The 12,500-nt window shown below is 35.5% G+C and overlaps 1 protein-coding gene across 1 annotated transcript in view; it reads left to right on the top strand.

Annotated features, from left to right (window-relative positions):
* LOC135195392 (neural-cadherin-like) overlaps positions 1–12,500 on the top strand; it is a 258,134-nt gene that overhangs the window by 135,692 nt on the left and 109,942 nt on the right. The window contains 4 exon segments of the mRNA XM_064221649.1: positions 423–458; positions 460–561; positions 5,671–8,383; positions 10,396–10,527. Of these exon segments, the coding sequence (XP_064077719.1) occupies positions 423–458; positions 460–561; positions 5,671–8,383; positions 10,396–10,527 (2,983 nt within the window).

Raw genomic sequence — 12,500 nt, 5'->3', positions numbered from 1 at the left:
AATATTTTTTTCTGTTTATTCGAAAAAAATGTTTTAACTTATGACTCATATTGGTTCAGCGTAATATTTGAAACTACTACATTGACAGCTCGTGTACATATACACATGCACGCACAGTGAAAATGAGAATGTCCGTAAAATGATGCTGGGTTAGACGATTCATTATTCCAGAATACAAACTGCATTGAACTTAGTTCACATAAGAGCTTCAATTTTTTTTTTTCTTTTTTGAAATATATTGATTGAATATACATTTCAATACTATTTCTTTAATGCCAAAGCAATTACCTCTTAGTCAATGACATACAAACTTATATACTGAATGCTGAATCTATGAATGGTCATTTGCTTCTTGATATTTTTATTACTACCCGCTCTAGCATAAACATAAAAATGTAAGAAACGTTGCTTAATCTTTGTAGGTAGAAGCCAAGGATCCAGATCAAATGGACCAGTTGAAAACTACGTTATTCCATAAGCGGAGATGGAATCGATGGTTATCTCCCTGGAGATGCCTATTTTTCCATCAACTCTATAACCGGCGACCTTATCCAACTCAAGGTAGTATTAATTAATTACTTCCGGTCATTGATGTTTGCGTCCATTTTGCTTTTTTAGTTCAGGAAATTATTTGTTTCCACTCATCTTCTCTCTTCTACATGCTGATAGTACGATGGCACTGTTATAATTTTCAGAGAATACTTAGACAGAGGGAAATTTTTAGAATTTTACGGATTGCTTCAAGGATTTGATCTTACGGAGATGAAAACACAATAGAAAATCAAGCAAAGGCTGGAACGTTCAATAAGGGGTGTGGCAATAAACTGCAATGCACCACAAAATACATAAAGCAAGGCATACCTCAATACTACCTATGGTGACCCAAGAAAGTAAAAAAGACTTGCCCTATTCAACCCAATTTAGATAAGTATAAGGATGTACAAACGTTTGTCTAAAAAAATTACTTATTACAATTGAATAATGTAATTGTTAATCATAACTTTATCTTAAAAAATGATCGTAGCAGGAATTTTATAAGAATCTGAATTAAAAATCCAGCCTTTTACTGTTTCCAACTTGGTAAAGGAAGGTACAAAAAGGATTGTGGACGGAGAAACTTCAGGTAGCTGCTGTCTAGAAGTGACCTAATGTTATATGCCGATTTAAGAGAAAGCGGTTTGCAGATATTTTCAAAACTTACATGAATAAAATGGAGGACAGAGAACTAAAAACCAGTTGATATAAAACAAACTTTATGATGCCTAGAAGCAGAGCAAAGAATGTGGAATTGTTACAAGAAATCCTTAGGTTTCCAGAAAATATGAAAACATAAATGTACTGGTTTTTTTCGTGCTTAAAATGTGTAATTGTAAATATTATAGGGAGGGAGGAAATGGTCCATGGTGACGTAGAAGAACAGGCCTTTCATGACCGAGTGAAATTGCTGTTGAATTAGAGCAGTTTATCCATAAACAGCTAAGCCATCTACGAAGAGTGTATAAGGAGCTTTTTGACATCTTAAGAAGAGATGGTCTGGACATATGATTGGAAGGGCAAAAGGCAGTTCATCAGAGAAATATTTGATATGGAGCTGGTACGACGATAACAAGTAGAAATTACAAAAACATACCAGAGAAGAGCATCAAAGCATACTGAATATGAATGTCCTCTACTGTAATCCAACAGTACACAATAAAGATGAAAAGGACCAAAAAAACACTATATACACAATGAAACCATACATTTTATGTACTTCTAGATCCCTGCTCAGTGGTGAAATATGGACAAATGATATATATCAAGATTATATAAAAGGCATAGGTATGTGTGGCAATACGACGTTGATGATATGTAGATGACCATTGACCTGGGATGAATGGAAAATAGTTTATTACCTTTGTTTTGCAAGGTAATCAGCAGTAACTGTTTTTAAAGTTACATTGAGGAGACAGATAAATCTACCTCACAAAGACTGATAGAGCACCAATGATCAATAGGGCAAGCTTCAAAGAGTTTAGGGATTTTCTTACATATCAGGGATGAAGGCCATACCATAAATCGGAGTGTGGCCAGGCTGGTTTTCAAAAGTAGTTGCCTATATAAAAGGAAGATTCTGGAATCTACCATCATCAATCAAAAATAGAATATAAACCTGTCAGGACATTGGAAATCGGATATCACTGACGAGTTAATCCTAAGGCCTCTTCTCAGGTAGGTGTTCCAGCGAACACTCCCACGAGACTCTATCCAATCGGGAGTTTATGATGCCCAAAACACAAGGGAATAAGATATTTTCCATCCATTCCAGGTCAATTATCTACAAACCGCTAACGTCGTATTTCTATACTTGCATATGACTTATAAATTCTCTTATCACTTATCATTTGCCCATATTTCACCAGTGAGCAGGGATACAGAAGTATCTGGAATAAATGGTTAAAACATGTATACAGTGCTTTTATGGGCCTTTTTATCTTCATACCGAATAATTCCACATACATTATTATTAAACACCTAATGTTACAATCAATGATAGTGAGGTTTACTCTGCCATTTTCTAAGTCTCTTATCAAAATGTTTGTTGCCTGTAGAGGGTAATACAAAATATAAAAGAAACATCTGTTGAAAATTTCATCACTGAATATGAGGAAACTTTCCACAGCTTAAGTTTCAAGAGGAGTCGATAAAATGCAACTGTATATTTGGGTATGAGGTCGCCTTAAGCTTGATTTTCCGAGCCTTTCACTCTACTTTTTTTTTACACGAAGATCTTCTAGCTATATACCTTACCTCCAGCAGAACTTTTCATATTCTCTCTGCACGATCCTACAACCACAAAATACTGTGATCGGTATTTTCATCATTGCATACCAGTATTTCACGACCTTTAATTTAGGTTTAAATAAAATGCTTACAATTCGTTTAAAAAAAAACGAATGGGTCTTTTCAACTAAATAAGTATATTCCCTTTTTTTTCTAATAAACCTCCACCCTTAAAAGATTCTGAACCTGCGTTCTCATAGCTAAACAACTTGTGTGCAAGCACTTTAGCTTTGTTTCACTACCATATATTCATCTTGTATAAACAAGCAGTCAAGCACACTCAGTCATTTTCTCCTAATTATTATTATTATTATTATTTATTTTTTTTTTGCACTATCACATCCTCCAATTCGACTGGGTGGTATTTATAGTGTGGGGTTCCGGGTTGCATCCTGCCTCCTTAGGAGTCCATCACTTTTCTTACTATATGCGCCGTTTCTAGGATCACACTCTTCTGCATGAGTCCTGGAGCTACTTCAGCATCTAGTTTTTCTAGATTCCTTTTCAGGGATCTTGTGATCGTGCCTAGTGCTCCTATGATTATGGGTTACAATTTCCACTGGCATATCCATATACCTTCTTACTTTCTATTTTCAGATCTTGATACTTATCCATTTTTTCCCTCTCTTTCTCTTCAACTCTGGTGTCCCATGGTATTGCTCTGGTGTCCCATGGTATTGCGACATCAATGAGTGATACTTTCTTCTGGATTTTGTCAATCAACGTCACGTCTGGTCTATTTGCACGTATACCCTACCCTCTGTTCTGATACCATAGTCCCAGAGGATCTTTGCCTGATCGTTTTCTATCACTCAGGTTGGTGCTCGTACCACTTATTACTGCAAGGTAGCTGATGTTTCTTGCACAGGCTCCAGTAGAGGGCTTTTGCCACTGAATCATGCCTCTTTTTGTACTGGTTCTGTGCAAGTGCCGGACATTCGCTTCATATGTGGTTTATGGTTTCATTTTTCGTATTGCACTTCCTACATATGGGAGAGATGTTATTTCCGTCTATCGTTCTTTGAACATATCTGGTTCTTAGGGCCTGATCTTGTGCCGCTGTTATCATTCCTTCAGTTTCCTTCTTGAGCTCTCCCCTCTGTAGCCATTGCCACGTGACATCGCTGGCTAGTTCTTTAGTCTGTCTCATGTATTGTCCGTGCATTGGTTTGTTGTGCCAGTCTTCTGTTCTGTTTGTCATTCTCCTGTCTCTGTACATTTCTGGGTCTTCGTCTACTTTTATTAGTGCTTCTTCCCATGCACTCTTTAGCCACTCGTCTTCACTGGTTTTCAGATATTGCCCCAGTACTCTGTTCTCGATGTTGACGCAGTCCTCTATACTTAGTAATCCTCTCCCTCCTTCCTTTCGTGTTATGTATAGTCTGTCCGTATTTGCTCTTGGGTGTAGTGCTTTATGTATTGTCATGTTTCCTGGTTTTCTGATCTATGCTGAGGAGTTCTGCCTTTGTCCATTCCACTATTCCTGCGCTGTATCTGATTACTGGCACTGCCCATGTGTTTATGGCTTATATCATATTTCCGCCGTTGAGTCTTGACTTGAGTATTATTTTATTATTATTATTCATTATTATTATTATTATTATTATTATTATTATTATTATTATTATTATTATCATTATCTATCACAGTCCTCCAATTCGACTGGGTGGTATTTATAGTGTAGGGTTCCGGGTTGCATCCTGCCGCTTTAGGAGTCCATCACTTTTTTTTACTATATGTGCTGTTTCTACGAGCACACTCTTTTGCATGAGTCTTGGAGCTACTTCAGCCTCTAGTTTTTCCAGATTTCTTTTTAGGGATCATGGGAGTGTGCCTAGTGTTCCTATGATCCTGGATACAATTTCCCCTTGCATATCACATATCCTTCTTATTTCTATTTTCAGGTCCTGATACTTATCCATTTTTTTACTGTTCTTTCTTTTCAACTCTGGAGTGCCATTGTATTGCGACATCAGTGAGTGATACTTTCTTTTTGATTTTGTCAATCAACGTCATGTCTGTCTATTTGGACGTATCACCCTATCTGTTCTGATATCATAGTCTCAGAAGATCTTTGCCTGATCGTTTTCTATCACTCCAGGTTGGTGCTCGTACCACTTATAACTGCAAGGTAGCTGATGTTTTTTGCACAGGCTCCAGTAAAGGGCTTTTGCTACTGAATCATGACTCATTTTGCACTGGTTTAATGCAAGTGCCGGACATTCGCTTGCTATGTGGTATATGATATCGTTTTTCATACTGAACTTCTTGCACATATGGGAGAGATGTTATTTCCATCTATCGTTCTTTGAACATATCTGGTTCTTAGGGCCTGATCCTGTGCCACTGTTATCATTCCTTCTGTTTCCTTATTGTAGCCACTGCCATGTTTCATCGCTGGCTAGTTCTTTAGTCTGTCTCATGTATTGTCCCTGCATTGGTTTGTTGTGCCATTCCTCTGTTCTGTTTATCATTCTCCTGTCTCTGTATATTTCTGGGTCTTCGTCTAAATTTATCAGTCCTTCTTCCCATGCACTCTTGAACATCAGATGGTCAATTCTGTTGCCTCTTTTCTTGAGTTGGTACCCAGCATCCATCTTCTGCAGTACTTTTGTCATTATTATTATTATTATTATTATTATTATTATTATTATTATTATTATTATTATTATTATTATTATTATTATTATTATTTCATAGTTTTAATATAAGTTTGCTGACACTAACAGTATTTATATCAGTAATACAGTAAGTCATATGCTGCTAATTCAGCACTATTATCACCATTATTATTATCATCACCATTTCAGTTATCGTCTGAAGAAGTTTTCTCTTATTACTTTACAGGCGCTGGACCGAGACCCTCCACACGGGAAACGATTCTGGAGGTTGAAAGTGAAAGTGGAGGACGGACAAGAGAACTGGAACCCAAAAACACAGTCATACTATTTGGGAAACCAACTCACATACCAAAATGATCAGGAAAGTTCCTGGTATTCATTACACCCGAGCTCTGGCTTCGAAATCAACTCTAGTAGAAAGAGAGACCGATATAATATCTTAACGTCCAGCCACCTAACGAAGAAGCGGATGAGGGATTTCAAGGAGATCCCAGCTTCTAAAAAAATGCGCCTTTTTAACGACGACGCGTTTGATTCGGCAGCAGCAAACTCTTTTATCAATCCAAGATGGTCCGTAGAACCCAGCTTACATAAGGAAGACATGGAGGGTAAAGAAGATAAAGACAAGGTCATGAAGAATGAAGGCCGCAATGCAGAAGTAAACATACCTTGGAAAACTAGCGGTTATCATGCAGACAACATATTTGGTTCCCATGAAGTACATCCTAGGAAAGACATTAAATCTGAAAAAAATTATCTTAATGTCGGCTATCAGTTAGATGCTCCTGGTAGCCAGATGAAAACTGTAACAGAACAAGTCTTCCCTGTAAGCGTTGAAAAAAGTAGGAAAGCAAGTATAGTGTACCATAGGAGGGGGAGGCATAGCAAAAGAAATGGAAAAGACAATCACACGGTCGTTTCAAACAGACCGGTACCACAATCTATATCAAATGAACGTGGCTTGGAACAAAGTTTAAATTCAAGTGGAGAAAACAGAAACGTTACTTTCCATAGCATTTATGAGTCGACAGCTGATACAATGGCATCTTCGGATGGCCAATTGCCAGAGTACCCAAAACATTACAGCCAAGATAGTTACGAAGATGTTATTTTTGTAAACAAGAAAGGAAATATTTCTGAATCAAGAGCTAGAACAGAACACGAAGATGGCCGCAGTCATAAATATCAGCATCTGTTACCTTCAGTCGGAGTCAAAAAGAATAAATTACGATTTTCTTGGAGCAAAAAGGCAGAAACGGACCAACGAAATGCCGCTAATGAACAAAGAATGGCTAGATTCTTATATAAGAACAGACGAAGTGTTAGGGACATTCATTTTCCTGGTGAAAAAACGTTTATGGGAGGTCAAAGTCAGCATGAAAATATTTCTGGAAAAAGCTCAGATTTTATCAGCCACAAACAAAGAGTAACTGAACATAAACAGATTTCCGATAAAGTCTTAGATTCCGCTGATGAGAATCGTCCAGAGTTGCACAAGAGAAATGAATTATATGAGTGCTGCGGTGATCATAAGAATGAATATGTTGATGTTAAACATATCTACAAAAATATACGATTTAATCGTAAAATAGCAAATATATTACAAGATGGTAACAGTACAGGTTTATCACCGTTGAACAGTATAACTTCAAAAAACGAACCAGCTAAAACTGAAAATGAACCTTTGAGTAGCGATTCCATCACAAACCCAACGATTAGTAAAGGGAGAATATTTGAAAGAAAAACCAGGAAAAAATCTAGCTTAAAACCCACCTTGAATGGAAAGGACATTAGCCCAAGCAAATATTCTTCAGCGACTTTGGAAAGGAATCATCCCAAATCTCCCGAGAGGAAAAACATTAGGACGACCTTCGACCGAACGGAAGCGCCCGCTGGAACCGAATCTTTCTTGCCAAAGGGAAGCGATTTAGGTCAGAAATATTCTTCATTGGCCTCCATTAAAACAATTAGCTCTAAACGACTCGCCAACCCTTTGTTGGATAAACACGCTCAGCATTACGATAATCGAAAAAAAGACGCAGATTTCGGAGTCCCAAGATTTGGTGAGCGAGAAAAACATCTGGTTATTAGCCCCCAAATGAACCAAAGTTATTACCAATTTCAAAATTTTACTAAGGTCTCAAATTCGAAGGTTATTTATCAGCTGTTATATTCTCCAAAGTACATACGTTCGAGACGGTTCCATATTGCAGGAAACGTAAATAACCATTCATATCCTTCAATTGATGCCAATTCTAACGTAGCATACGTCGGAAAGAAGAACAAATTTTCCCTTCTCTCTCCCATTACGTCAGTTATCTCTAAACCAAGAGATGTTCACATAGAAAATTCAGTAATGCATCCTCAGCCATTTCCGTCTCCCGAAGACTTGTCAAGTTTTTCCCAAAAAGACGTAACTATAAAGGGAGACTGGTTTAGGGAACATAGCTACAGACCGCCTTATAATAATCCTGACCTTATGAAGCCTTCCAATATAACGTATAATACCAACTGGAAAGAAAAACAAGTGATGTTAAATGACGTCCTGACATTTCCCAGGGTAAATCGAGATACTAATAGAAAACGAACTGATAAACGAACCAAATCCCGGATACCTATGATCGAAAACACGAGACAAAAGAAGATTGACGAGGATGCCAAGAAAAGTTTTAGGGGAAAAAGAAAAGCAAACGATGAGAGATATCGATTAGAAAATTCTGAAACCGGTGAAGCTGATAGGCACTCGCAACAAGATGACACCTGCCCTGACCTCAACGCCTCTTTCCCCCAAGGTATCAGCGAAAACGTGAATCAGGACAAAAGTAGCGTTCATTCAGCTGAAATGACAGTGACAATAGTAGTGAAAGACATAAATGATAACCCACCGGCATTTCCAAACACTACAATGTTCGGTGAAATACAGGAGAACGGACCAGCAGGTAAGCATTTTCTACCACTAGAAGTACTTTCACTATAACAAAAATTAGGTATTTTACACAGCATTATTTGCAAATATATATATATATATATATATATATATATATATATATATATATATATATATATATATATATATAATATATACATATATATGTATATACATATATATATATATATATATATATATATATATATATATATATTATATATATATATATATATATATATATATATATATATATATATATATATATATATATATATATATATATATATATATATATATATATATACATATATATATATATATATATATATATATATATATATATATATATATATATATATATATATATATATATATATATATATATATATACATATATATACATATATATATATATATAAGTATAAACGAAAAACACAGACAAATCATTACAGCGTTAGAATTGTGCTCTTTCTTGTTTTATATATTTGGTAAAACTCATATGTTGTTAGATACGGGAAGTGTTGTTAACTAAAGATCCTACGGCAGCATCCATTATGAGCTCACACTCTTCCATATCGAGGGAATCGGACAGAAGATTTACTTAAAAGTTTTCTTTTTTTTTTTTTTTTTTTTTTTTTGCTTAATTGCCCGATTACGTTGTACCCGATAGTGCTTCCAGTGCATCTCACGCGGTGCACTGTAGACATTACTTAAGGTTCTTTGCCAGGCATTCCCTTGGTACATAGCTGGCAATCCCTTTTCATTCCTTTTACTGTACTTCCATTCATATCTTTCTTCCATTTTGCTATCCACCTTCTCGTAACAATTGTTTTATGGTGCAAATGAAAGATTTTTTTTTCTACTGTTACACCTTTCAAGCCTTTCTACTCTCAGTTTCCTTTCAGCACTGAATGACCTCGCAAGTTCCCTGTACTTAGCCTTTGGCCTAAATTATATATACCATTGCAGTCCTCTTAAGATTGTACAGTACGCTTCACTTCATTCAGTTAGACAGATATCTTTCTCTAGATTTTTCTTAATTTCGTGCATTCAATAATATTAATTACTTATGACATTCTCTCGTAGTAAAATGAGTTTCTTCTAACTAAAAAGGAGAATGAAATAGACAACCTGACGCCTTTTTCTAATCACACGCCCAAAAATGAAATTAATATAAAGAAATGTTACGCGAGTCGGAGAAAAACCAGAAGCCAGAACAATTTTCCAAAGCATGGTAGTAGAAAAAAATATAAAAACATTCACTGAACTATGTAGTAAAAAGGATCCCCGATTACACAACATCCTAAGAACAACCCAGTAATATAACTTCTCTGCCAAAGCCAAACTAAAAGGATAGCGAAACAAACAATCAAAATATATAAAAATTGGCAAAGACTATCATTTAAGGGGCTGCCATGTGTTCTCAAGTAAAGCTTCTATATAGCTCGTTTGTATACTAATTGGTTTGGACCACGTCATATACATAACATTTCCTTTTCCAGAGCAGATGATTTTCCCCTTATTTCTGGCTATAAGGATTAACCAATCTTAAGTTTTTCATGGAAATTATACGTAGATATTTCATCAACCTAGATTCAAAACTCATGCCCTTGTATGAACAGCGAGAGTTGGGATGTGCATATTTCTAGAGTAAGGTTTTTGTTTGTGAAATTTTTTAGATATCTATTTTATGACAAGAAAAGTTTGCATTTTTAAATCTAACTTATTACACAGAGAAGCTGATTGTAAAATAATTCACCTCACCACTTTTTATATTATTTCACTGTAAACTGCTATGCAGATACCATGCCTCACTATATTTCAGCAGTCCTTCTCAAAACTCATCTTCACGTTAGATAGTCCATACAGATGAATATTAATGATGATTCCTAAAGCAGGCTTCTAAAACCTTTCCAAGAGCTCTCCGTAGCCCAGGTGTCAGGCCTGGGACAAAGATGACGCCACAGAAGGAACCAATGCGAGGATAACCTACTTCATAGAAAAGAATGTTATCCATGACAGAACTGGGGAGGCGATTTTTCATGTCCAGCCCGAAGAGTGGCCTCATTACTACTGCCATCTGTTGCCTGGATAGGGAAACAACGCCAGAATATTCTATTCAAGTGGTCGCAGCTGATGGTGGAGGGCTTAAAGGTAAGTAAGGCTCAAGGGAGATTTGTGTACTGTATTACTGCATACACTGTAATGTAATTTGGATGAATGTAGACTGGTCAAAAGAATTGAGTAAATGATCTGAAAGTTTAAGAGTTTAAAGATAAAAAATGGAAATATTTTGGGGTGAAAATAATACGGTATACCTAATAAAAGAAAAAAACTTAACGTTCATTGGATTAAAGTTTCAGATTATTGGAAATTGTGCTACCATTTTTACAACAATGAAAAATTTTAGTGTTCTAGATAGAGCCACCGCAAGTGTATGTGTGTATGTACGTATGTATACATACTCTCTCTCTCTCTCTCTCTCTCTCTCTCTCTCTCTCTCTCTCTATATATATATATATATATATATATATATATTAATATATATATATATATATATATATATATATATATATATATATATATATATATATATATATATATATATATATATATATCACCTTATGGTGATAGACCCACATCTTATTCGACCATCCTCCCCATCTTTTGGCAAGTGGAGGGAGGGAGAGACGGGAGCTGGTTGACGAGCTTGACCTCATGATCCTTATTCCTCACTGGGGAATACGAGGGAAAAATGAATACGACAACATTTAATGGCGCTATCAAACACTCGTAATATGGGTCGAACTTCTCAGTTTTAAGAGTCCTATATTCCTCACACCGCTGGACTGTGGATGTCGAGCAACTGGAGCTTTAGAAGTTCAAGCGAAGATGTAATGCATTTTAATACATTTTTATCTACTTATTAATTTCTGTTTTCATTTTTAATAAGTGGGATCCCTTCTTTCTGTATTTCCCTTTACTTCCTCTTGCTTATTCCTGATGAACACCATATTCTTTGGAATTTCCGCACAATGGACCCTGTTGGCTTGCGTCGTGTAAATATATTTCATCTACTGAATAATCTGAATATATATACAAAAAAAAAAGAAAAATAATGAAGTTGTTCATAAGAAACCAAAAAGCAGGCCCTTGAAATAGTTCATTATAAGTATTACATGTGAGCAGGTACCACAGTCACAATACAATTTCAACAAAATAGTTGATACATTGACAACTTCTGGGGGTACAATAATTTTTTTACCTTTAAATATATGTTCTTCATTTTCCATAGCTACATTATTTTCCTTTTTTATCCTCTTCTAACTCTTGAACTTCAGATCATTTAAATAGATATATATATATATATATATATATATATATATATTATATATATATATATATATATATGTATATATATATATATATCAATTCAGGAATGCCGAAGACACATGGATGTTTTTAAAAGATTTATTCTAGAGAAACGTTTCGCACATAACTATGTGCATCATCAGTCTGAAATGACAAAATAATAACATCAAAAAATACTAAAAATACACAGGATTCTTAAAATGTCAATTAAAAACGTTAAAAGAATAAAAAGACTAAAATTAGAGGCAAAGTAAAAACAACTGCTGTTACACCAACCTTCAGGTACAGAGGAAGAAGATAGAATGACCAAAGAAGGAAACAAACAACCTCCAAAGACGACTATGCCAGATATAGTTGAGCAGAGAAGCAGCCTCCGTTTGAACGATGGAACGAGTCTTTTAATATATAATGACTCTAAGGTCGTCAAATAATCTGCATCCTTAGAATACGCTAATATGGAAAAGTGCTGTTTCTTGACCTCAATTTTACAATTGATAGCATGATTTTTTATATTTTAATGTTCTGGTCTGCTCAATCTTTGTCCCGTTCTAAATCTCAACCCTAAGTGACTGTAATAACGCATCTGCAACAACCTTTTCGTTGATCCAATATAAGTACCCAGGACATCCTGGGCATGTAAACTTATAGACCACATTGGATCTCATGCAAGGCTGCAAGATGGTCCTTGAAGCCAAACAAGGATCCAATTTTACTGGGATTATTTGTTATTAATTGTTTCAAATATAAAAATCATG

Source organism: Macrobrachium nipponense, chromosome 16 (assembly GCF_015104395.2).
Source record: "Macrobrachium nipponense isolate FS-2020 chromosome 16, ASM1510439v2, whole genome shotgun sequence".
Lineage (NCBI taxonomy): Eukaryota > Metazoa > Arthropoda > Malacostraca > Decapoda > Palaemonidae > Macrobrachium > Macrobrachium nipponense.
The sequence above is the reverse complement of the archived record's forward strand: the minus strand, read 5'-3'. Positions and strand labels throughout refer to the sequence as shown.